Source organism: Eurytemora carolleeae, unplaced genomic scaffold (genome assembly GCF_000591075.1).
Source record: "Eurytemora carolleeae unplaced genomic scaffold, Eaff_2.0 scaffold964, whole genome shotgun sequence".
In the NCBI taxonomy this organism is placed as follows: Eukaryota; Metazoa; Arthropoda; class Copepoda; order Calanoida; family Temoridae; genus Eurytemora; species Eurytemora carolleeae.
The window spans coordinates 108,467-136,131 of NW_019396852.1; the positions used below are offsets into that span (position 1 = coordinate 108,467).

Here is a 27,665-nt window from a genome sequence, read left to right on the forward strand (position 1 = left end):
TAACAACGAGAAAACTATAAAGAAAACTATGATATTAAAATCTATCATTTGGAAACAGAATTTTTTTTAAGATGAAAAACGAAGAAGTGTTTGTTTTAAAAAACTAAGGTTTGTTTTGTAAAACAAACCGAAATCGATTGCTTTTTTTACGTTTGCTTTAAATAGTATGAACATCTTAAGTAACATATAATTTTTCCAATGATAAATAGGGTTTCTTCGTCTCTCCTTCAATTTAGAAAAGAGGCATGTTCAATTAACCATTTCTGAATAATAATTTGGAAGAAATAAAGTAACTTTGAAGTGTTTAATTTCCTTTATGTTTTTGAAGCAAACTTGCTTAACAATTGAAAAATCAATTTTGGAAGACAAAAACATGAATAGCTCATCAATTTTAAATCAAACCAAACAAACTACTTTATAAAATTACGTTAACAGTCTAAGTTGGTTCAGTCTTGTTAGAAAAAAAAACTTTTCTGAATCCTACCAATTGTAAGTTTACATGAATTCTCAGAGGATATATGTGGTTTGGACACTTTCTGTCCTAATTGGAACTGAATAAAAGGTACTAATAAGATTTTCTACTTACATAAACTAGACCATGATAATATTAATAATCTTTACAAGAATCAATATAAAGTATTCTAAATGCATAGCATAGCACCAATATAAGAACAAGCAGGAAAAAGGATCGATGTAATCAACAGAAACCCCCCAATTACGTATATATTTTTTCTGCACAAACCGAAGTATGGACATAATTATTCTGCAAAAACCTGATTACGGACATTTTTTCTCAAAAAAACAGATTACGGAAAGGGTAATTTTTAGAAAACAACTCAATGACTCTTCTTTACTGTGCATTTTTTGGTCTTCTGTACTTATAAAAGTATAGGTTTTAGATACTAATATAAAATATATCTGAGAGCTAAGTATCCATCCATTACCCAATTAGTAGGTTCTATAATTTAGGAACTAATAAAGCATTACTTGAAACTGACATGTTGTTATGGTAATTATTATTAGATGACAAAGTACAAAGTAGAGTCTAGTTCTATTCATGCAGAGGGTGGTTTCATTAAAGATGACAGTTGAACAAATTTTAAACGATGGATAAGATAAAAAATATTATGATATGGTAACAACTTAATGACGTAAATTAAGAAAACTTGAACAAAAAGAGTCTTTGCTATGTGCATGGGTCACATGAAATCATAAATGTTTTAAAGAATGGGTGCGTAATAATTCCAATTATTTAATTGAATTGCTGCAGTTGTAATTTGAATTAATATTTTTCCAAGGTGTGTGTTTTTTGTCACTGGAAAAAACTTATTCAATGTTTATTTAAGTAGAAGGAAATTCAATGATTTAGTAAGGGCGTTCATTTTCCCTTCAACAATATGTTTACTAAAGACCTTCTTTAGGTAAAGCATTCAAATTTTAACTCTAGCCAATGGTGTCTATTAGAAGCCAATTTGTGCTTACAATTTTTCAGCTGAAACTCTGCGTGCAGTGCAGATATAGCACAGTTTTCGCGCGGAATTAATTTGGATGAACTTTGTAAGAGTTGTCAAAAATAAGGCCCAACATTCCATTGTAACGCCTAAAATTTTACATACACAATTTTTTTTAATGTTCTATTGGCATAATGTGTTTGGGCCTTTGCACAAACTTTCTGGTTGCAATTGATATAAAAAAGTGAAATTTTTATGTAAGTGCAAACTATGCAATTTTAAAAAACAAAGATGTGCTGTAATAGAAAATGCAATTTACGCAAAGATTTTTCACACAGCTAATGTCTTTATTTGTGCATAACGCTCTCTGGAGTATGTCGGGAAGCCTACGCATGAATCACTTCAATAAATTTTGAATGTTTTCGCATTTTTCGCTCTATATATTTTCGCGAAAAAGTTTGTGAAATCCGAACTATAATTTTCGCAATTTTTCGCGAAGCGTTTCATTCAATGGAAACTCAAATCAAAACAATGTCATAAATGATAGAAATTTCTCTTTAGCGTTAATAAAGAAACGATAGCTTTTAGACATTTTAGATAGGTATTATTTATTTGCAAAAATTGGATTTTTTACAAAATCCAGGTATGTAGTTATATAATGTTTGCAAACAATATTCGCAAAAAAATGAAAAAATATACTATTTGAATTTTGAAGAGCTCTAGACCATGCCATTTCAAATATGCAAAAAAAATAAGCCAAATTTTAAATAACCTGCTGTGTAATTAAGAAAAACTAAAAGTGTGCAAATTTATTTTAACAGGTTGAATGCAAATATTTTACAAAACTTCTTTGAGCAATTTGTTTCCTTATGTCATGGCTTTTCAAAAAGCTAAAAATTATCAAATTCTGACGACTAAAAGTGGGTCAAAACAAAGATTTAGTTTGATAAAGGAAAAAGTAGTCATTGTATTAAAGCTACAGGGGGGGGGGGGTAAAATTGACCCCTCCCCCTTCCCCCCCCCCGGCCCCAGCAAAAATAGGGTTAACAAAGGATGGAACTTAAAGGAATCGAGTGCTTACTTCAAACTCAAATTTGTTAATCTTTGCAACCTTCGGCTCAAGTTGTAATTCCTTATTATACCCAGGTTTAAGGCTCAATCTTAGACCCAACTCTAACAACAGCTTGTGTCACGTGATTGACAGCTGCAAGATCTTCGTCTTTTTTTCAACATTTGTTCTAACAATTTTTTTTCCACGGGCAAATTCCTTCAGCTAGTATTTAATATTACAAGAATTTGCGTCTCAAATTCTCTCTTTATTGATTAATGTTAATTTACAGTTCTGTTTCTAATTAAAGTTTCAAATACCAAGTATTTGTTTGTAAAAACACTTAATTATCACATTGCTCTATACATACTTTGTAAATTGGAAAACTGTGTACTTTTTTTTAATTCTTTTTATTCTTTATTTTATGAAAGAACATTTCAGTGCACATTTTATCTTGGGACATAAATATATTAAAAATTTGTTAAATAAAATAAATAAAAACGAAAATGATTTTCATAAAAATGTTCTCAGCATATTGATAATTAGATATAATGAACAAATGATTTTTCTAATGGTCTACAACTCCAAAATTTAAAGTTTCTTTCAATGTCTATTTATGAATTATATTTATGATAAATTTGATAAATTTAAATATAAATAATGAATATATGTTAACCCTGGAACGATCATGGTGAGGGGGGGGGGTTCCATCCCCCCCACCTGTGGTTTTTCCTAGATAATTTAAAAACGGCTTAAAATTAGAGTGCTAATACTTCTTCACTTTTTCAACTTCATAGTTGTAAACAAATTTTGAAAAAAAAATTTTAATGCATAATCAGTAATGGCCAATAACATTGGACATTTTTCCGATGTACTTATAGAATTTTTTTAAATCCTCCCTTGCCCCCTCCCCTAACCAGTAAAGATAGAGGTCTAATGTTTTTTAATGAGCAAGCCCTGAAAAAGTGGAGTAGGGACATTTATCAACTGTAAAGGAAAAATGATAGGGGGGGGGGGGAAACACCCCCCCCCCATCTATAATAGAAAAAAATAGCCCAATCGAGATTTGGTTAAATAAGTAAATACATTTTTATATATCTTATTTTTGAATACTGTTTTTTTCTATCGAATATTTTTTAGAATGTATTAATTAAAATCTACCATGTTTATTTTTCCTATAAAACAAATATATATCTCAGCCTCTCCCTCCACCCATCCTCTTCAAACATTGGTTACGAAAAAATTATAAATCTGACTAAAGTAAATGTGAGAGATTGTTAATGACTTTAAATCGTTCGATTTGTTTTTTCCTTTCATTAATTTATCGACACCAAAGTTCACAACAAAATAGGTTAGTTTTGAACTACTTTATTCCTTACCAAAACCGATACCCATCTCTACCCACGATTTTATCCCTGTTTGTGAAAAACAAAAACAAAAATTCTTAAATTAACTAATCCATAAAGTTAGATTTTGATATTTTTAATCCGCCTTTCCCCCCATCTATTATATGCAAAATTGAGGATAAGAATCGGTGATTATTGATTTGAACCGGCGATAGTAGTCAAGCGACCTTTCCAATTAATTAAATTAGGTCCCAGGTCACCTTTAGAAACTAATAGAAATCATGTAAGCCAAAAATGTGGGTTTTCTTCACGCTAAACTAACACCCTTTTATGCCTCTTCAGCTGTGTAGCTATACAAACGGCTGGACCGAGTAAGCTGAAATTTTTCTTGAGGGAATCCTTAAGTGCCCCAGGGGTAACAAGGGCTGAAATGAAAAAAATCAATTTTTTTAATTCCACGGGCAACCCGGGCACTTCAGCTAATTTATTATAAATCACTATAAATCTGTTAACTTTACCTTGCAATGGTTCGACAAAGATCTTCTGCCTCCTCCGCTCTTCCATTCGCCAGTAACCATCTAGGAAGATATATAGATAGTAAACATTCGCCAGTAACCATCTAAGCACATATATAGTTAGTAAACATTCGCCAATAACCATCTAGGCAGATATATAGTTAGTAATCATTCGCCAGTAACCATGTAGGCAGATTTATAGTTAGTAAACATTCGCCAATAACCAACCTGGCACATATATAGTTAGTAATCATTCGCCAGTAACCATGTAGGCAGATATATAGTTAGTAATCATTTGCCAGTAACCATCTAGGCACATATATAGTTAGTAAACATTCGCCAGTAACCATCTAGGCAGATATATAGTTAATGAGTATTCGCCAGTAACCATCTAAGCAGATATATAGTTACTCAACATTCACCAGTAACCATCTAGGCAGATATATAGTTACTAAACATTCACCAGTAACCATCTAGGCAGATATATAGTTACTAAACATTCACCAGTAACCATCTAGGCAGATATATAGTTACTAAACATTCACCAGTAACCATCTAGGCAGATATATAGTTACTAAACATTCACCAGTAACCATCTAGGCAGATATATAGTTACTAAACATTCACCAGTAACCATCTAGGCAGATATATAGTTACTAAACATTCACTAGTAGCCATAAATACAGAAATACGGTTATTTTAACCTTATAAAGGCTGGGGGGTCTGAATCTATGTATGCATTTTTCAAGGGCTTTCAAAAATATAGTTTTTAGATCTGTAGCTTTAGTCACTAAAAATTTATGGGCTATTTTAGATTTTTTTTTTACAGACCGGACTTTTTTCCACCCTGTACCCTACCCTATAAATAAAAAAAATATTTAAAAAAAAAAAAATTTAATTATTTTTCATTAAAAGTCACAAAATTTCACGGTGATAGTGTCAAAAATGAGAGTGCTAGGACCAAAAAAACGGATGCATTGCACAAAATTTTCAACATTTTGTTGGCTTCGAGTTTTTTTGTAAAAAATACTTTAAAATGTGACTAAAAATTTCAAATATGTTATTGAATCATATGAAAGAAATACACGAAACTAAACATTATTTGAAAAAACTAAGTTTATGTTATCTTTCACATTTATTGATTTGATACAGATGTCAGGCTTGTGGAGCGGGGGCAGCCAGGCGGCCATAAGCCACAACATTTTCCCTTCCATGCCACATATTATTTTTTTGTCTTCCACAACCGTACTGTTTTCCATGCCACAGCATTTTAGTCTTCCGGCAGTTATTACGTTGAAATTATGATTTTCCCAAATCCAGCGACGCGACGTCATGCAAAAGATATTAACAAAGAACTTATTATTTAAGTTTTAAATTGAAACAATGAGGATTCCTGTTTATGTAAACAATGTGGATTCCTGTTTATGTAAACAATGAGGATTCCTGTTTATGTAAACAATGAGGATTCCTGTTTATGTAAACAATGAGGATTCCTGTTTAGGTAAACAATGAGGATTCCTGTTTATGTAAACTGCGAAATTATTTTCCCCCAAAATAAATCCAATAATTCCTATAAATAGCTTATTTTTGAAAACATAATGAACAATAAAGATTACAGTTCAAAGTGCCCCCATAACCGATTGATTATGATTAATATAATATGGGATTTAGATAATCTTTTTTCTAGATAAACAATCCCTTTAAAGGTAAATTCACCTTGCTGACTCTGGAAGGTAAAAATAGGCCCCTGCAAGGACCAGGCAGGGAACGGAAAATATTAGCTAAAAATAAGAAAAATCATAAAATAGTTCTTTGGTCGGGATAAATCATGGTTAAATCCTCAATTTAAAGATTCAGAACTTTGCCTAATTAAGAATGAATTAGATATCTATGTTTTGTTTTTAATTTTTAACTTTCATTTGTTTTTCTGTGAAATTAATTTGCACAGTTCTTCATAATAAGAAACAATGAAGAAATTATAAGAAATAAACTCTTATCTTTCACATTTGTGATCAGACTAAGGTTCGTTCCTTGGGTACCGTTGTAAATCGGGCATTGCAATCTTTGCGTAGAGGGTCACTTGAAATTAATCTTACAGTCCCTTTAAATGCATAGATTCCAAGATTTGATAAGGTTGATAGTTTAGTAGTAGAATTGTGTCAATTATTTCCTTCCATCATGGCATTTACTAAATAAAGGTTGAATCAATCTTACAAAATATAATTAATGATAATGTGCATCATCCACAGAAAAGCAGAAATAGTTTAGGATTGCGCATTTGTTTTTGGGACCGCGAGGGATTTTGTCCCATAATATGCAATGCTTTGAGTTATTATACAGGGGCCAAAGATTTGTTGCTAGTTTTTCCCTAACTTTGGTTATCCTTTGAGCTTTATTTAAAGATTTTTAATCTTGCTTGAACTTATTCTATATTCCTTTTATAGAAGTTTAAAATATTAATAATAATTATTTACAACTACTTTAAAGGGAAGGTAAGGGAATTCTCCTTTACAAATGGTTCCCATGAGACCAATTTTGCCTACAAAACATCCATAACGCATTGAGGGATGTTTTGTTGGCAAAATTGGTATAGGGAACCTGTGATCAAGTCAAAATTTTAATTTTTCCCAAATAATTTTTTTTTGATTTAAATGCAAGAATTTTTCACTTAGCAAAGCTTCCTTTCTGTTTGGGGAGAATCATAGGTCAGTAATGTTAATAAAAGGCAGTAAGAAAATGATGTATATTGCTGTCACCTGTAAATGTCTCCAGTTTGGTACAAGGTAGCTGATGACAGCAGTGCCAAGTCCCCAGAATCCAAAACAATAATGCGGGCAAGCTCCTAGTATTGTCTTATGCCGACCTATAATGGATATCTTGAACCCTTTTAGATTGTTTTTATTTTTTTGTTAATCTCGAGTAATTCGAACTTAGCGCCATTAGGTACGATTTTGACCGCAAGGTTCATGGGAGCGCCATTAGTAGGCACGTAATATCAGTATGTTCCCGATGGTGAGGTACAAAAGCTAAAACCAGTGCCCAGTTTCCAAAACTCAAAACAATAATGCAGACAAGCTCCCATAATTGTCTTCTTTAGCTACTATTGACAATCATAACTCCTGTTCTTTAGCAACTATTGACAATCAAAACTCCTCTTCTTTAGCAACTATTGACAATCATAACTCCTGTTCTTTAGCAACTATTGACAATCATAACTCCTCTTCTTTAGCAAACATTGACAATCATTACTCCTCTTCTTTAGCAACTATTGACAATCATAGCTCCTCTTCTTTAGCAACTATTGACAATCATAACTCCTCTTCTTTAGCAACTATTAACAATCATTACTCCACTTCTTTAGCAACTATTGACAATCATAACTCCTATGCCTCTACCTGAGACTCTCAGCCAAACCGTTATACCTACCAGAGACTCTCCGCCAAACCTTTATGCTGATCTGAGACTCGCTGTAAAACCTTTATGCCTACCTAAGATTCTCCGCCAAACCTTTATGTCTACCTGAGACGCTCCGCCAAACCATTATGCCTGTCTGAAACTGTCTGCCAAACCTTTATGCCTACCTAAGACTCTCTGCAAAACCTTTATGCCTACATGAAACTCTCCCCCAATCTTTTTGCCTATCTGAAACACTCTGCCAAACCTTTATGCCAACCAGGATCTGTCTAACAAACCTTTATGCCTACTTGAGACTCTCCGCCAAATCATTATGCCTACTTTAAGCTCTAGGCTTTATGCCTATCTGAGACTCTCCGCCAAACCATTATGCCTACCTGAAACTGTCCAACAAACTTTTATCCCTACTTGAGACTCTCCGACAAATCATGATGCCTACTTTAAACTCTGCGCCAAACCTGTATGCCTATCTGAAACTCTCTGCCAAACCTTTATGCCTACAGTACCTGAGACGTGTTCCATCATCCAGACATACATCACAGTTCCATAACCTAGGCTTGCGAACCCACAAAACCAAATACCTGAAGAAAAAAAAATTCTTTCATTTTTAGTTTATTAAGCATTGGAAATAAGAAAATATTTACAATCTTTAATTAGAAATAACAGTATCAAATATAACATTTTCAGATTTAGCCTAATTAAAACAAATCAAATCCAATGCAAATATGTTAAAATATAAATGTGTGTCCTTAATTCTCAGTGAATAATACCGTTTGTTAAATTTAAAAATTCTAAAAACATTATTTAAAAAGCGTCCCAAAGAGTTATGCACAGCACAGAGATTATGATAGAAGGAAATTAAACTATCCCAAGATATGAATTTGTTTAATTCCTTTTGAGTCTGAAAAGGGGTTCACAGTTTACAATTATGATAACATAACAATAATATATCCGTTAAAATTTTTTCTTTTTACAAAATTGTCAAATCAATTTTAGGCAAGTTTTTAAGCTAGTCCAGTAAATCAAGGTTATAATTTCATTAAACATTTAAACGTAAAATTTGTCGTTTGTAATGTGAATTTGTGAAAACTTGTTAATCTTTTTTAAAATTCTTTTCTCTTAAAATAATAATTTTCCTATCTCATATAATACATACATCAAGCAAAATGGATTGCCTGGGGAGGCATTAACCCCCATGTTTATTTATAAAATGTTGTCTTAAGTAATAAGACGCTAATAAGATTCATTCATGGTTCGATATTATTCTGATAATAAAGGTTTCTAAATTTTCAATTAATATATTTCGCAAAATTTCGAGGATTTTTCGTAAAAACTGGGTTTGCAATGTTCACAGGTGGTTTTAGTTTGATTTCAAGTTCAGTTTCAGATTATGGACCAGCTTCAGTCTCAAGTTCAGGTTCAGGTTCAGGCGCAGACTCAGTCTCAGGAAAAGGTTCAGGGGCAGACTCAGTCTCAGGTTCAGGCGCAAACTCAGGATCAAGTTCTAGTTCAGGTGCAGACTCAGTCTCAGGTTCAGGTTCAGGCGCAGACTCAGTCTCAGGTTTAGGTTCAGGCGTAGACTCGGATCAGGTTCTAGTTCAGGGGAAGACTCAGTCTTAGGTTCAGGTTCAGGCGCAGACTCAGGATCAGGTTCAGGTTCAGGTGCTGACTCAGGATCAGATTCCTCAGTAACCTTAGGCCTGGAAAGAAGATTGGTGTTAGGTGTTGATGGTGTACATATCCCATCAAGCTGGGGAATAGGGGAGGAAGTGATGAATGGAGATCTAGCTCTTTTCATCTTGGCCTTCCTATCTTCTAGTAGAGGAGGTCTAGCTTCCTTCAGGGGTTTCCTCACAATCTTCCATGGGCGCCTGTTTCCTGACATGGGGACTTTGACACATCACACAAGGGTTGTCTAGCTTCCTTCAAGGGGGACCGCACTTCCTTCAGGGGGGACCGCACTTCCTTAAGGGGGGACCGCACTTCCTTCAGAGGGGACCGCACTTCCTTCAGGGGGGATCCCACTTCCTTCAGGGGGGTCCATACTTCCTTCAGGGGAGACTGCACTTCCTTCAGAGGGGACCGCACTTCCTTCAGGGGAGACTGCACTTCTTGCTGGGGTAGTCTCACTTCCTTCAGAGTTGACATCACACCTCTGTTTCTTCTCCTTCTCCGGTTGACGGGTCGAGAAACTCTAGAAAATGAGAAAAATTCTTCTCCATCTTTAGTCCACAGGTTAAGCTTGATATCCAGTCCTAGATCCACTCCTTCCCTGTACAACTCCAAGAGTTTATGTGTAATTATCATTGTTTGTGTTTTAAGCTTCCCACCATAGCAACAGCTGGGTCAGCTGGTATCAGGTTTGGAGAGAGAGAGTCACAGAGATGTGTTGTTGCTAGCAGGGTTAAGGGGAGACTTTTTAGAAAATGCTAATGACTCCTTTATTGTTACTCAGATATCAAGCAAGGTTGAACTAGGGCAGAAAAGAAATTTCAGATTTGAAATTGGCAAAATCCAATTACAAAGTAAAACATATGCAAAAAAAAGCAGTTGCCTTATTGGCTTCAGAGAGAATGGACCTATCTTATTTGGGTCCCAGCCTTGTCCCAGCCTTGTCCCAGCCTTAAAACCAGGGGAGCGCTGTGTTTAGTTACACATCTAGTATACTACTGGGGAAGCAAGAAATACACATAGATTAACCCTATCCCTGCTGGGGTACTTGAAAACCAGGATATGCTGGGGTGGGGGTCAATTTGACCCCCCCTCTAAATCCCATGTTTTATGTATGTAATTTCCCTTTCTTGTTTTGTGTTATCTGGGTTCTCTGAAGATGAAAGAAGTTATCTAGCCTCTGATGGGTATAAATGCACAATGGTATTGGTTTTTTACTCAACCAGCTGTGAGGACTGGACTGCTGAAGAAGATTCCCTTCAAGAGGGCTTTACAGAGCTTACAACTCCGCATTTTGCATAAGGGGTGCAGTTATGAGTTTCTTTATAATTCCTTCTTCTTACAAATCTCCTAATCTCTCTCCTCTACCTTTTCAACAACTCACATGTTAAAAGGACTATTTGGAAAGGTCTTACAGTGCAAAACGAGATAAACAAGAAAAAAAAAGAAAATAAAGAACATGAAAATTAGAAGGGGTGTTTTAAGCTTTACACTATCTTTTTTATCGATAGTGAATAAAGACAAAAACAGGATGGGAGAAGTCCCACCCCCCTCCCTTAAAAAAATCTTCCTGAATTTAAATGATCTAGGAAATGTGTAAAACTGACCCTAGCAAACATGTGTACGCAAAAGCTGAGCTAAGCTGTGTTGAAATACTACAAATTGTCTGGTCAGCTTTCCAAGAACAGAAAAACAGACAATTAACGATACAGGGCTCAGAAAAAACATGATCTTCTTAAAAAATAGTCCTCCTTGTAAAAATGGCTAATTTACAAGAACATCCCTTTTTTCAAAATATATAGTGTGAAAGTATATAGTTATATAGTGTGAACCCAACCAGGGTTCATCCCTATGTAAATAATCTCATATAAGTTCATTGCTACCAGTTGGAGAAATGATGCACATAAAAAATATATGCAATCTAAGAATAATGCCTAACAATCTAGTCCAAAAGGGTATTGAACCCCTTCTCTTATCTAGAGATACCACCCAAAAGCCGCCGGATGCAAGGATTGATGCTGGAGAAAGGATTAACATAGAAGTGGGACAAGGGTATTGAACCCTCTTTCTCATCTAGAGATACAGGGTGTCCCACGAAACATGACAGTATGCAGGACGACTTGACTGTCGTCTTGATTTTTGATATAATTTGCTGCGTTTATTTGTCAACCTAATTTTAGAAGTAAATTTCTAGAGATAATAATCACAAAATTTCCCTTGTCCTGCCATTTCCAAAATGTGGTCTGCCTTTTTTGTGCTTTCAATATTGCCCGAGATATGAAGAATTTCGTTCAGATTTCGACAATTTTGCTTTTATTTAACAAAATTGAAATCTGAACCAAACTCTTTATATCTCCGGTAATATTGAAAGCACAAAAAACGCAGACCACTTTTTAGAAATGCCAGGGCTAGGAGAATTATGTGATAATTGTTTCAAGAATCATACATGTTAAAGTAGATAGAAGACTAAATGTCACAAATAAATTCAAATATCAAAGACGACTTCCAAGTCGTCTTGCTATTGTCATGTTTCGTGGGACACCCTGTAGCAAGTCAAACGGCATTGATCTTACCAGCAGAGAAAGCAGATCCTCGGTGATCTCAGCCTTGGAGTTCCATAGGGGAGTCATATAGCACGAAGCATCTGATCAGAAGAGTTGAATGTCATGTATATATATGTCAACTTTAATAATCGTTTGTATCGTCATAATGAAAATATTTTGTGTGTGCAACCATGCTTTGATATTCCACTCAATCTTGGAATTTTAATACTGAATTCTTTTCAGGTCTATAATAGGCAGAATGGATGACAGGTTGTCATAAAATTGATTTAGAGAAAATAGAATTATCTTTTTTTAATAAAAGATGTTCTTGGGCCCAAATGTGTGAAATTCACCTGCAGTATGGAAACAGCAAAACAAAGGGGTGGTCACTTTTTTCGACCTCATTCTACTCTATAATAATAATGCTCTTCGGAGTAATGTAAAATTATAATTAATTTATGCACAGGGTGAGTTAAAAGAACAGGGATTATCGATGTTTGACAAAATTATCAAAATTATCATTTTGTTTGGAGTTTAGGCTTTAATATGATTAAATAAAATAAAAAGTGATAAAAAAAAATCAAAATAATTTTTAAACATTTAAAACACAATCCACGAAACCAATTATTATTGAAAAAATTAAACTTTTTAAATGTTGGAAAAATGTTTTTTTTCTATTGTTCTCAAAAATTTTATAAAAATTCAAAAGTTGAATGAGATACAACAAAAAATGTCTGCCAATTATTTGCATTTTTGAAGTGAAAAAAGTTCTATGATAATAATTTAATAACATTTACTGCAGATTTCCACTCGAATTTTTGTGCGAATTTTTTGTTAAATCTTTTTCAATTTTTGAGGAATTTTCAATGAAATCTAGGAAAACAATAGAATAACATTTTTCCAACAATTTTTTGAAATATCAAATTTTTTCAAAAAAAAAATAGTTTCGTGGATAAGAATTTGTGTTATGCATGGAGTGCTTTCGTTGACGAACTAAATTTTTCTGAAAAAGTAATGATTGAAGGATGAATGAACGGATCGTTCTATACTTATCAGGATATTTGGTTCAGGAAACGTTTGATTTTAACCCTATCTCTGCTGGGGTACTTGAAAACCAGGATATGCTGGGGGGGGGGGTCAATTTGACCCCCCCTCTAAATCCCATGTTTGATGTCCAAATATGACAAATTATACATCATTTGAAAGTTCTTGTGCTCTACTTTTAAATTCTCCAAAAAAATTTGCAAATTTGCGAAAATTGAATTTTTTATCGCAAAATCCAGTTTTATAGTAAAAATGTTAGCAAAAAAAAATTTGTCCAAAAAATGAAAAATTATACATTTTTTAAAAGCCCTTGATCATGCCATTTCAAATATGCAAAAATTTTTGCAAAATTTTAAATAGCCTGATTTTTAATCAAGAAAAACTAAAAATGTGCAAATTTCCTTTGACAGGTTGTTTGCATAAAATTTGCAATTTTTTTTCGCAAAACTTGTGTAATCCGTTTCCTTATGTCATAGGCTTTCCAAAAAGCTAAATTTTATCAAAATCTGACAAGTGAAAGTGGGTCAAAACAAAGATTTAGTTTGTTACAGGCAAAAGCAGTCATTCAGGCAGTGTGCCTGAGGACTGAGGCAGTTAGTATTAAAGCCCGGTTTTAGGCCTAAAGGGAGGGCTTTGGGTATGTAAGAAAAGTCAGAAAATTTCAACAGCCTCAGACCAATACTTTTTGAGTTATGTAAAAAAACTACAGGGGGGGGGGGCAAATTGACCCCCCCCCCCCAGCAGGAATAGGGTTAATATCATAAAACATTGATCAACAACTTAATAGGTTATAATCAATTTAAAAAATTTAAACTAATAAAAAAGGATCCAAAATTAAAATGAAAAGGACTGTACAGTAATTTCAAGTGACCCTCCATCCAAAGATAGCAATGCCCGATTTACAACGGTACCCTTTTTAACCTTAGCTGATAAAACATGTGAAAAATATTGTCGTTTTTTCTCGAAAAGTGGTTATTTCTGTGAATTTTTCCAGTTTCTTTACACGAAAGAAATGCACAATTCACTTTTGCAGAGAAACCACTAAAGAAATTAAACAGTTTAAATAAACAAAAAACATGGATATCCAATTCATACTTTATCTAAGGGTCTTTTGTAAATCGGGCATTGCCATCTTGGCATTGAAGATCAATTGAAATTACGTTAACAGTCCCATTAGTTTCTTTAAATATATTCTTATATTGCTAAATAGTCTAAACTTCAAGGCGGGGGTATTTTTAGGTTAATCTACGTTTAAAATATAAAAGATAGATGATATATATTTAAATGGATGGATATATATATATATATATATAAGATAAGATAAGATAAGATAAGATAAGATAAAGTTTATTGCTAAAATAAATGTATCTGTATACAGATAGAGTTTACAATTACAAATTGATGAAAAAAGATAAAAGGAAGGGTTTAACCTGAATCACATTGATGGAAACCGTTTACAGCAAGATTCAAACTTTTAACCCTATCATGATGGGGGTGAGGGGGGGGGGGTGTCCAATCCCCCATGCCCTTGTGGATTTTTTTCCTAAACTTAAAACATAGAACGCTAAAATCATTATTTTTTTATGCACATGTATCAGAGAAGGGTCGGCAAAAGTGTTTGGTTTGGACTTTAGCTGGTTAAGACGACATCTCTTGGAAAAGGTCCCAAATTAGATTTACAACAGGATAAGTGTAGGTCGGTAGAAGGTCAAACATAGCCCAATCGGTAAAGGGTTAAAATAAATCTTGTGAGCTCATTAAAGGGACAGACCGGCTATGTAAGGTACTTGAACTGAGTATGCAGTGTTGTGGACAAATTCTTTATGATTCATATTTGAGACATTTAAAAGTTTATAAAGATCTGTAAATCTTGAGTTTGAGCGCAAAGTCAACGTTCAAAATCGCACTTTTGGGTGGATACGTTTTCAGAATTGTTTTTTTTTTATTTTCTATTATTAAAAAACGACGACAAAAAATGTAAACAAAATTTTATTGTAAACTAATTAGTTGTTTAATCTTATCATCGAAAATAATTAATCTTGTTCAATTAGTAGTTTCTATTTTCTCATTATTCTAGTTTCTCATTATTCACAAAGTTTTTCTGAAGATATTCTGGAATTATTATTGAAAAGACGACATTTGAAGAATTTGTAGAAATCTGCGAATAAATTTTAAGAAAATAAGAAATTCAATATAATTACAACAATTTCTAAAAAATCAAGAATGGGTAAAAATATGATAAAATTCTATGAATCTTTTTAATCATGTTATTAAAGTAAATTGATCAGAATTAAGTATGTGCGTAAAAGATGAATAAACTTAATCGGTTCTCCGAATAACGTTTTTCGACGTATTCACATTTAAAACTAGCATCTTAGAAATTCACTATGACAATACTGAAGTAAAACAGAAAATTTTGAAGAAATTCAGTCACTGTTTTCTGGTCTGCTTTTAATTGGTAAAGATAGTAAAAGAATGCGAACAAACTTTTTTGCATCTCTCGTACATTCTGCTTTCATCCCATGTAATGATAGAATACATTTTTCTGACGAGAGTTGAATTCTCATATTTCTGTCATTTTATTCAAAGGGGGGATGGGGGGGGGGGTAATTTAAGCTTTGCCTTTCAACATATCTATGAAATAAAAACCACATTTTTTATTAGATTTTGGACCTTTTTCTGTCGTCAAAAAAACCTGCTAAACAAATTGCTTAGGCAGTTCAGCAACCATGAAAATCTATTAAAGAGACTGAAATGTCATGTCACCCTCAATGAAAAGATTCACAACGGTACCATTGAAACCTTTGTCTGATCGATAATATGGAAAATTTTGGCGTTTTTCTAGATTTAAAAGTGGTGTATTATTAAGTTTTTACCTTTTATTGAAAATAGGTTATCGCCATCTTTACATGGAGGGTCACTTGAAATGATGCTTACAATCCCTTTAATGGAGGGGCACTTGAAATTATACTTACAGTCCCTTTAATGGAGGGTCACTTGAAATTATGCTTACAGTCCCTTTAATGGTGGGTCATTTGAAATTATGCTTACACTCCTTTTAATGGAGGGTCACTTGAAATTATACTTACAGTCCCTTTAATGGAGGGTCATTTGAAATTATGCTTACAGTCCCTTTAATGGAGGGTCACTTAAAATTATGCTTACAGTCCTTTTAATGGAGGGTCACTTGAAATTATGCTTACAGTCCCTTTAATGAAGGGTCACTTGAAACTATGCTTACAGTCCCTTTAATGAAGGGTCACTTTAAATTATGCTTACAGTCCCTTTAATGGAGGGTCACTTGACATTATGCTTACAGTCCCTTTAATGGAGGGTCACTTGAAATCATGCTTACAGTCCCTTTAAATTCTGTCCTGGGTACCTAAAGTTTGGAGTATAAAATAAGATAAAGATTATTAATGTTTTTAAGTTAAGAAGGTACAAAAATATAAATACGTCTCAGCATCACATCAATTTCCCTTCTTTCCTTCTCTTTGTAACATTAAACCTGGAGAAATTACACAGATATAAACATTACTTTTCTTCTTCAAGAAATGGAGAGGAGGAGGGGGACATGGACCAATATGAACAAACTAGAATAGGGTATCGTTTTTGTGAACAATGGTGCAGTCGTTCAGAAATTCGCGAACCTGGAACGAACGATTTGGATCGTTCGGAGGAACGGTTTTTTACTGAAAGATTTATTTTTTACAACTTTTGAAAACAATATCGTTTATTACTAAATGACCGATATTACTCAACGACTGAAGAAACGATCGGTCAGTATAAGAAAACGAACGAAATAAGATGCAAAATGAACAAAGATTATGAACAGAACCATTTATTTTTTCCTTTCACAATTGACCAACCTGAGAAAGATGCGTTCCGTTTCTTCAATTTTAAATCAGACTCTTATTAAATATCCAGAACATTCTGTTCGAAATTTTTAACAAAATTTTTGTTGCATCACATACTTTCGTAGTTCAATTATCTTTCTGATTAAAAATCTGATTGGAAAATAACAAAACAAAACATCTAGGATTGATTGATTAGCTGGCAGAGAAAAAAGTTCTTAGATCAATTAGCTTATTCAGATTTAGAGCAGTATGATGAACCCACAGAGTATAAAGTAAACAGAGGAAAAATAACAGTTTCCCTCTGTATAAATATTTTTAGTCTCTGTGGGGCCTGAACAGGAGTTTATTTGTAAATGTTCACATATTTTACGCAATACATCACAAGAATTCAGTTCAATGGAAAATCCGTTACATGATGTTAACTTTTAAACATCAAGTTTCGTTATTATTATTATCATCATTATTTAAGCTAAGGTTTAACCGTAGAAATATAATTTCCAGGACCCCAAAGGTTATAGAAGACATAGTGTGAAGTAAACATGCAGTACAGCGCAACAGTACAACAAAATGGCGGTTTTACACTTTTTTAAAGCTAGTTGATATTTCTACTCTTTGGTTGACCCCTTTATCTCTCTTACTCTTCCTCTCTGGGAAAATAGAAAAAAAACATTTGTTGTAAGAACAATAAACATTTATAATAAATTATAAATGCTGAAGGACTAATTCACAAATGCTTCCTGTTTCACACTTTTCTCTGACTTACTATAAAAATATAAAAGTTTCTTGTCAGAAAAATAAATTTAATTCGAGATTGAAAAGACAGGATTTACCCAATTTATTAAACCTGTCTCACTTGTCAGCTCCATTCCATTTTTGATTGATCACTTTTTATAACTGCTGACAAAGCCTCCCCCCCCCCCACTGTTTCTTAAGGCATAGCAGAGAGATTTTTGCAGACTTTTTTCAGAGTTATTAGTCTACTTGGAGATCTGATATTTGAGTTAAATGGATGTTTGGCAATATCTTTGGAAATTATTTCGGTTTTCTTACAGGGACTTATAGTAAGAGGAATCATATAAGATTTTAATCTTACATACAATTTACTTCAGTTTAGTTTGACGTGATATCGAGATAGAATTTACTTTAGTTTGACGTGCTTTAGAGATAGAATTTACTTTAGTTTGACGTGATATGGAGATAGAATTTACTTTAGTTTGACGTGATATGGAGATAGAATTTACTTTAGTTTGACGTGCTTTAGAGATAGAATTTACTTTAGTTTGACGTGATATGGAGATACAATTTACTTTAGTTTGACGTGCTATGAAGATACTAAATCAACGGTCCTCAAACAAAACTGACTAATTGTTAAATTATAAAAGTTCTCCCCACAGACTCAGAATCTTCATAAAAAAAGTTAAAGCTCGATGCGGTCCATTTTAAAGAAAAAAAATCATACAATCTCCATTAAGCAGTCAACTAGAGGTATAAATTTTGTGAAATTGTCAATTATTCAAATTAAAATAAATTGGATTGCACCGAGAAATGGTTGGCGCAGAAGGGCAGAATGAAAATGTTGGATTTAATAGGATGGTACAGGGTGTCCTACAAAACATGATAGTTAGGAAACAATTTGATGTCGTCTTTGATTTGAAAAATAATTTTCCGCATTCATAAACAAATTTTAGGAGTAGAATTATTGAATTAATAATCACAAAATTGCCCTAGTTTGTGCAATTCATAAATGTGGTCTGTCCTTATGTGGTGCTTTCAAAGTCAATTTTGTTTTGATTTCGACAAAAATCTAAGATTAGAGACGATATTCGAGTTGTCTGTCAATTGTCATGTTTCCCTGCATAATCTAGGAAAGAAGATGTAAGGAGAGAGACTGACATTGCTAATTGTGGTCATGAAGAAAAATTATTAAATAAAAGTTTTCAGAGCTTTTTCAAAATTTTGTATATACGTTGAAAACTGTATTTCTTTTTATACAATTTAAGCTATTTCTTTTATATAAATAGGTTAGAATAAAACTTACTGATTAAGAAGAAAACTTACTGATTAAGAAGAAAACTTACTGATTAAGAAGAAAACTTACTGATCAAGAAGAAAACTTACTGATCAAGAAGAAAACTTACTGATCAAGAAGAAAACTATCTGATTAAGAAGAAAACTTATTAAATGAAAAAACCTACTAATTAAATAGAAAATTTACTGATTCAAAAGAAAACTTACTGATCAAGAAGAAAACTTACTGATCAAGAAGAAAACTTACTGATCAAGAAGAAAACTATCTAATTAAGAAGAAAACTTACTGATCAAGAAGAAAACTATCTAATTAAGAAGAAAACTTACTAATTAAGAAAAAAGTATAGTTTGGAGAAAAGCTAGAAATAGTTCCAGAAACCACCGTTAGGAGGAGCAGACCAAGCATGGTGTGGCGGCGACCAAACCTAGATTAAACAAAGAAACCATGATATCAGGATGCAAAGGTGTATAGGGATCTTAAAATTGGAGGAAGAAGAGGCAGAAAAGAACTGATCATTCACACCAAATTCTCATTCTCTAATTCTATCTCTAATTTTGTTAGATTTATTTGTTAAAAATGTTAAGTATCATACTGCAATCACATCTCTTTTTTTTCTTTTTCTTTTTAAAAACTATGATGCTTAACCTGGAAATTTCAAATCAGAAAACAAAAAATGTCAATGGAGTGTCACAAGATCAGGACCAGAGAGTTCGTAGACGTGCTCTTAGGAAAAACGACCCTGACAAATCTTCTTTCACTTTATTAAAAAATAATCAATAAATTCTTTGAACTAATTGTTTTCAGTTTTTACAAAAGTGTCAGTCGCTAAAGGAAGTTTGAAGCTTGTTGGGGGAAACCCAGTATTCTGTTTACAAAACTGTAAATTGATCTATCGGCCCAAAAGACGGTGTGGTACTTCTAACTAATTTAACAATGAATACCTGTCACTGAGAAGTCCGGCAGATAATACTCCACACATTAGACCAAAGAACGTCATTTGTTGGGTAAACTTGGTGTACTGAGCACGCTAAAACAATAAACTTAGTGTACTAAACACGCTATAATAATATACTTAGTGTACTGAACACGCTATAATAATATACTTAGTGTACTGAGCACACTAACATTAGATGGCTGATGTACTGAGCTCGCTAAAATTATATACTTAGTGTACTGAGCACGCTATAATGATATACTTAATGTACTGAGCACGCTAAAATTAAATACTTGGTGTACTGAGCACGCTGTAATAATATACTTAGTGTACTGACCACGCTAAAATAATAAACTTAGTGTACTGACCACGCTAAAATAATATACTTAGTGTATTGAGCACACTAACATTAGATAGTTGGTGTATTGAGCCCGCTAAAATTATATACTTGGTGTACTGAGCACGCTATAATGATATACTTAATGTACTGAGCACGCTAAAATTAAATACTTAGTGACAGAAGAAAACGAAATGCACAAGGTTTGCAAAGAAATTTTTGCCAACTATTTGCATACAACCTGTCAAAAGAAATTTGCACATTTTTAGTTTTTCTTAATTGCACATCAGGTCATTTAAAATTTAGCTATTTTTCTGAAAATTTAAATGACATGGTCAAGGGTTTTTCAAAAATGTATTTTTTTGGACATTTATTAGCCAACATTTATACTATAAAACTTCAGATTTTGCAAAAAGAAGATTTAATTTTGCAAATTTGCAAATTTTTTGCAGATTCTAAAAGAGGAGAACAAGAGCTTTCCATTAATGTATCATTTGTCATATTTGGACATCAAAATCGGGATTTAGTGGGTCGGTGTCAAATTGAGCCCCCCCCCCCCTAGCGTGTTCTGGTTTTCATGAGCAACCCAACAGGGAAAGGGTCAAAACCACTGCCTCTTCAAGAATAAATGAGATATCTTAATTTTTCTCTCTGAAAAAGAACTGTTTTTAATCATGGTTATTGTTTTTTATATAGATGGATTTATTGGGTACCATTGTGCATCAGTATTCTCTGACTACAAAAGAAGGGTTTCTTAAATTATAATTTCCCTCAAAACCTTTTTTCAAAACTATGAGCACTCCTCTTTATATTTAAATGTAATACAGGGTGTCTAAAAAAACTGTGCAGTAGGGGTATTAGTAACTGAGGAAACAATTTTCGTTCTATTTTTACGATCAAGGTGTCATTCGAAAGCTCTATATTTCAGTTATTTCATGATGTAAAATTTTTCTATCCAGGCCTCATACTTTTTTTTGTTACAACCAATTATTTGAGCCCAAGTCGAAAATCGAATTCCCGGATTTTTCAATTTTTCGATTTTTCACATTTCATTTTCATTTGTTCATAAAGTATGGAAAATTTTGAAGATTTTCGAAAATTTTTTTAAAATTATAAGCTGTTAGTCTTAGGTTTAATTTTTGACTAAAATTTTGGATCAGCGATTTTTACATGACGATGTTTGTGTGCTATTAATATAATTTAACCTCCTAAAATGACCCCTTAGAAATAAAATTTGCGGATACTGACCTCGGTGGTAAATTTTTTCACAAACCAATATCATTGTTGAACCATGCATATGCTTTTACGTAAAAAACAATACCTTGGACGGCTTGTGCTCTCTAAGACATAAGTTTACATTTGAGAATGTGTTCTTTTTTTGCGTGAACAGTCCCATAGAAGGCCCCATGAAAAAAAAACTTACAACATTTTTGGCCTATTTAACTACCTAATACCTTGAACCTATCATATAAATGGAATAATAACAATTGAAAGCATGAACATCATTTCTAAAGTAAAAATATTATTAATTAAAGTGATGACTTTTTAAAAAAAAATTTTGTAATTTCAGATTCACAAAAATGTTTTATTTTTGTACCCTGGTGGGTTAGATAAAAAAAATTTGATTGAAATAGCGAGCTGTGGATTGTGCCAACTGATTTCATAAAGAAAATTTTAAAAAATTTTTTTGTGGTCTGGGCAAGGTTCGTACGGAGGTACCCATAGCTCTCTTTTCGATTTTTTTTCAATGCATATTTTTTTTTTAGATTGCTCTAGCTCCAAAAGTAATAATCGCTGATCCAAAATTTCAGTTACAAATGAAACCTAAGACTAACAGCTAACTAAATTATTTAAAAAAAAAGTTTTGAAAATCTTTAAATATTTCCAAACTTTATGAACGAATGAGATGTGAAAAATCGAAAAATTGAAAAATCCGGGAAATCGATTTTCGACTTAGGCTCAAATAATTGGTTGTAACAAAAAAAAGTATGAGGCCTAGAAAGAAAAATTTTACATAATGAAATAACTGAAATATAGAGCTTTCGAATGACACCTTGATCGTAAAAATTGAACGAAAATTGTTTCCTCAGTTACTAATACCCCTACTGCACAGTTATTTTTGAGACACCCTGTATGTACACAATTTTATAAGAAAAATTTAAAATTTTGTGTATTTAGCCAAATAAAAGATAATGGTAAACTAAATTAACTTCTCCGGGAGTAAATATCACTTTTCTGTAATAAAAAAAGGAAAATATCATTTTCCAATAATAATAATAATCCGTAATAAAAAAAATAACAAGTTATTTGTTAATTGACTGTTTCAAAGGTTTATTGAGATTACTCTTTCCCTTTTACATTTAATATTTAGAGAGATTTAATTTTCTGATATTAGAGTTTTTGTCAAGAGCTGAATATATCTCCCTCCCCCCCCCCCCCCCCCCCCATCTGCATTTCCTTTCATTTCCTACATTTTCTTTCTTATGCAAATGTTCATCTTAACCCTATAAATTCTGGGGGGTCTGAATCTAAGTAAAGACTCGGGGGGGCGTCCCAAAAAAAATGCCAAATTTTTTTTTTTGTCTTAAACAGATACCGAAGTGTGAGAAGTTTTTCTGCATCCATTTTTTAATGGCTTTTTCAAATTGAAGTTGTTAGATCTATAGCTTTTAGTCATGAAAAATTTATTGACTATTTTTGATTTTCTTTTACACAGACCGAACTTTTTACCGCCCTGTACTGCTATTAATTTCTATTAATTAAAAGTAAAAAAATTCACAGGGAAAGTGTCAAAAATGAGAGTGCTATGGCAAAAAAAACTAGAGGGGGGAACGCAAAACGCCCCCACTCAACCCGCCTGTTTAAAAGGGTTAAAGGGACTGTAAGCGTAATTTTCAGTGACCCTTCATGCAAAGAGGACAATGTCCAATTCACAACCTTCATGTGATCAATTGATTCATTGACTTAAAAGTTTTATAATTCCTGTAGTTTTTCCTCGTAGTAGAAATGCGCAATTACTTTTATACGTTGATATATACCGTATTTATACTTGATCAGAATAAACTTTGCAAGGGTACAGTTGAGAATCGGGCATTGTCATCTTGGCATGGAAGGTCACTTGAAATTATGCAGGCAGTCCCTTTAACCCTAAACAGGCTGTGGGGTGGTGCCCCCCTCTAGTTTTTTGCCCTAGCACTCTCATTTTTGACACTTTCCCTGAGAAATTTCTTTAATAAATAGAAATTTGTAGGATTTTTTGTAAAATTTCTTAGTTTCTGTAAGAGGCATTTTTTATACAAATAATCAAAATTTACGACATTTTGAAAACAACTATATTTGAATATATAAAATATAGTTATATCTGTTTGTGTCTGTATTTGTGTTTGTTTGTATAACGCCCGATCATAACTCCTGTACCCGATTTGCCTCAAATTTTGATTGTGAAACGAATTCATTAAAACCCTGGAGATATTCCTAGCTTGGTTAAGAGATTATAAGTACAGTGGGTCGACTTATTTTCAAAAGGGAGTACTGAGCTGGGAACTTGTATGCTGGATACACAATATTTGAAGCAAATCGGTCAGGGGGGGTTCATGAATCGGTCAGGGGGGTTCATGAATCGGTCAGGGGGTTCATGAATCGGTCAGGGGGGTTCATAAATCGTGAGTTGATCGTACATACAAACAGACAAACAGAGATTATAACTTTGTATTTATCCATAAATAATGAAATGATTATTCAATTAAGAATTATATGCATTAATTTGTAACAGAAGGTTTTTCCAATAATATGGATTAAAATATGCTTTTATATAAAATAGATTTATAAATAATTTTTACATTAAATCCACATTATATATTCCAAATTTTGTATTTACTTTTTAAAAGATTTGGTCTTTTGCGCTATTTTTCAATACTTACATCGCAAACAAGATTAAAATCCATTATAATCGTTCTCTCCCAGAAGCTAGTATCATATTCCCATTCTAAAATAGAGAAGCTATAGTGTCATATTCACATTCTAAAATAGAGAAGCTATAGTGTTATATTCCCATTCTAAAATAGAGAAGCTATAGTGTCATATTCCCATTCTAAAATAGAGAAGCTATAGTGTCATATTCCCATTCTAAAATAGAGAAGCTATAGTGTCATATTCCCATTCTTTAATAGAGAAGCTTTAGTGTCATATTCCCATTATAAAATAGAGAAGCTATAGTGTCATATTCCCATTCTAAAATAGAGAAGGTATAGCGTCATATTCCCATTCTAAAATAGAGAAGCTATAGTATCATATTCCCATTCTAAAATAGAGAAGCTTTAATGTTATATTCCCATTCTAAAATAGAGAAAATATAGTGTCATATTCCCATTCTAAAATAGAGAAGGTATAGCGGCATATTCCCATTCTAAAATAGAGAAGCTATAGTGTCATATTCCCATTCTAAAAAAAAAGAAGCTATAGTGTCATATTCCCATTCTTAAATAGAGAAGCTATAGTGTCATATTCATATTCTAAAATAGAGAAGCTATATTATCATATTCCCATTCTAAAATAGAGAAGCTTTAGTGTCATATTCCCATTCTAAAATAGAGAAGCTATATTGTCATATTCCCATTCTAAAATAGAGAAGCTAAAGTGTCTTATTTTTATTTAGTGTGTGACACCAGTTCTCGTTAGCTCAAGCTGAAGTTCATGGGATCGATTCCCGTACACCAAACAAACCTGTGGTTTCAAAGACATCTGAAGCCGGCATCTGGTTAAGAAGTTATGACCACCTGACGGATGTAGGAGGACAGAGGGGGGCTATCTAGAGTTGTCGCAGCGAAAGTGTGCGTGCTTTCACTCAACAAGAAAGAAACTTTAAGTGGATTGATCCAAGTGAATGATGATGAAGAGAGGAAAGGTTGACAATCAGAGAAAGTCTCTGGTTTCCAGCTATAGATACCTGGAGGGGTCTAATCCGAGCTTACAAATGATTGAGAGCATTAATTGTGATGTTTCCTATCTGTAAGGCACTCGGGCCTCATTCCAATCAGAACAATTCCTGCACCATGCTATTCTCATGAATAGTCTGTTTATGAATACATGAGATATCGACCATCTTCAATTTAAAAGCTGATTATTTTTAATTGTGGTTTTTCTAAAGTGATTTCTGCTTCAAAAAGAATATTGAGATAATTGTCAGAATTAAATGCTTTAAGGAGAAAATTGTTAAAAACGACTAATGCTAAAGAACGTAGCGTCCATACAAATTCAGAAAGTTGCAACATTTAACAATAAATCTAATTCCCAAAAATTATTCAGCTATAAAAACAATAGTCGTCGATTATTTTTCGACGCATTCGTATATGGTAAATATTTCAAAATATTTCTCCTTATAGACGCAACAGATAGAAGTAAGATGAGTAGCGATCAAAAGCGCTTATTTTTTCCGTAAGCCTATACCCCCTTTCATTTTTCGCAAAAACTCCTTTCAAAGATCTAAGGGTGCTGCTGTTAATCGGACATCGTAATCTTTTCATGGAGTGTCACTTAAAAGAAATGAAAATAAACATAATACCACAACTTTTAGATTTCCCTGAGAGGACCATATCTTCAAAACCATTATTTTGAAAGTGAACTTTCCACTGTCGTAATTTTCAGTTACTCTCAACTGGCATGATAGGCATGTCAGATTCAGAATGGTACTGTTAAGAGATAGGCATGTCAGATTCAGAATAGTACTGTTAAGAGATAGGCATGTCAGATTCAGAATGGTACTGTTAAGAGATAGGCATGTCAGATTCAGAATGGTACTGTTAAGAGATAGGCATGTCAGATTCAGAATAGTACTGTTAAGAGATAGGTATGTCAGATTCAGAATAGTACTGTTAAGAGATAGGCATGTCAGATTCAGAATAGTACTGTTAAGAGATAGGCATGTCAGATTCAGAATAGTACTGTTAAGAGATAGGCATGTCACGTTCAACTGTTTTTTTTTCTTTAAATGGTTTAACGGTTGACGTTTTTAATGTGTATGCGTGTTTCTTAAAACTTTCCTATAAACACCACTTTTCTATTGATCAGTGCACTGCAGAACACACCAAAAACTTAGTTTAGGGTACTTCATCAAAAAAATGATGTTGATGTACTTTTAAAAATATACTTTGGGCTTACCTTGACATTTTTCATACTCTGCTTCTACTTCTCTCTCTTTGTCCTGATATTGATATTTTGTTTAGAAATTTAACTAGATGAAGTGCCCGGCGTTGCCCGGGGAATTTTATAAAAAATCGGTTTAAAAAAATATTTGAAAGATAAATTTTATTTTTGTAAAAATTTCAAATAAAAAAAATCGATCAGGGTACCCGTGGATTTCCTAAAAAAATTCAGCCAATTCGGTTCAGCCGTTTGGCTAGCTGAAATAAATATATCTATATATATATATATATATATGTATAATATAAATGAGCGAGGAACTTTATTTATAGATTACTAGCTAAAGTGAGAAAAAAATTTAAGAATTAAGAAAAAAAAATTTTATTTAAAAAAATTTAGTTAATACGGTCCAACCGTTTAGCCAGCTATAGCTAGCATATATGTATACTCCCATACAAATATAAATAGAAGAGCTTCATCATATAGATTATCATTATTATTATTAAATGAACAAGAATTTAACCTTCTATATATAAATTTGGCTTGTCTGTCAGCTTGTTTGTTTGTATCCAATAAACGTCAAAACGGCTGAACCGATCGGGCCCAAATGTGTTTTAAAGGTTTTTAATTTTATGAAAAAATCTAAATTCTTAAAAACCCGCGAATTTTTTTTTTATCCGCAAAAAAAAATTTCTTTTTTGTTTTAAAATGTAAACAAAAAGAACATCATGTTCACAATTTAAATAGAAGATGGGCACGAAGCGCCCTAAAAACCTAGTTTATTTAAAATCCACAATCTCAGATTCATCATTTTTATTTTTTATTCAAATCTTTACCATTTTCCACTCTGTGAATTTTAAATGTTCGATATTTTCCAATCTTATAGATAGCGTATTTACACAAGGATAAAAACACTTAAAGAATTTAAAACACACAACATGTAAAATGTAGATTTTGTACTTTATCATTCTTACTCACATCATCATGGGGAATTTTAGTGTAAACGTGCTATAAAGTTTTGACTTGAAGTTTTGCTATAAATAAAAATAAAATTGCAAGTGCACAACAGTTTCATAAAATTACCTATAACATCACTATTATATTTGGCACAGCTCGGGACAACATAAAATCTGAAAAGGTTTGGACCTTCTCGATAAAGAGAAAATTGCTGTCAAAAATTTTAAAACACTGCAAACCAAAATAAAAGTGTTATAAATAGAATTGTTTTAAATGTTCATTCCCGGATCTAATTGTAAAAAGATAATCTATCTCCTTTTTTTTATATCGAAATGTGTTATTATAATTTTTATTAATATTATTTATATTATTATTATTATT

General features: G+C 32.7%; 1 protein-coding gene across 1 annotated transcript in view; it reads right to left on the reverse strand.

Annotated features, from left to right (window-relative positions):
• Positions 1-26,388, reverse strand: part of LOC111709409 (organic cation transporter protein) — a gene marked incomplete at its 5' end in the record, with an annotated part of 41,906 nt that extends 15,518 nt beyond the window's left edge. Inside the window, 8 exon segments of the mRNA XM_023483068.1 lie at positions 4,364-4,423; positions 6,077-6,141; positions 7,117-7,223; positions 8,281-8,355; positions 19,245-19,342; positions 19,860-19,945; positions 24,110-24,174; positions 26,346-26,388. Of these exon segments, the coding sequence (XP_023338836.1) occupies positions 4,364-4,423; positions 6,077-6,141; positions 7,117-7,223; positions 8,281-8,355; positions 19,245-19,342; positions 19,860-19,945; positions 24,110-24,174; positions 26,346-26,388 (599 nt within the window).
• Positions 26,389-27,665: the final 1,277 nt, after the last annotated feature.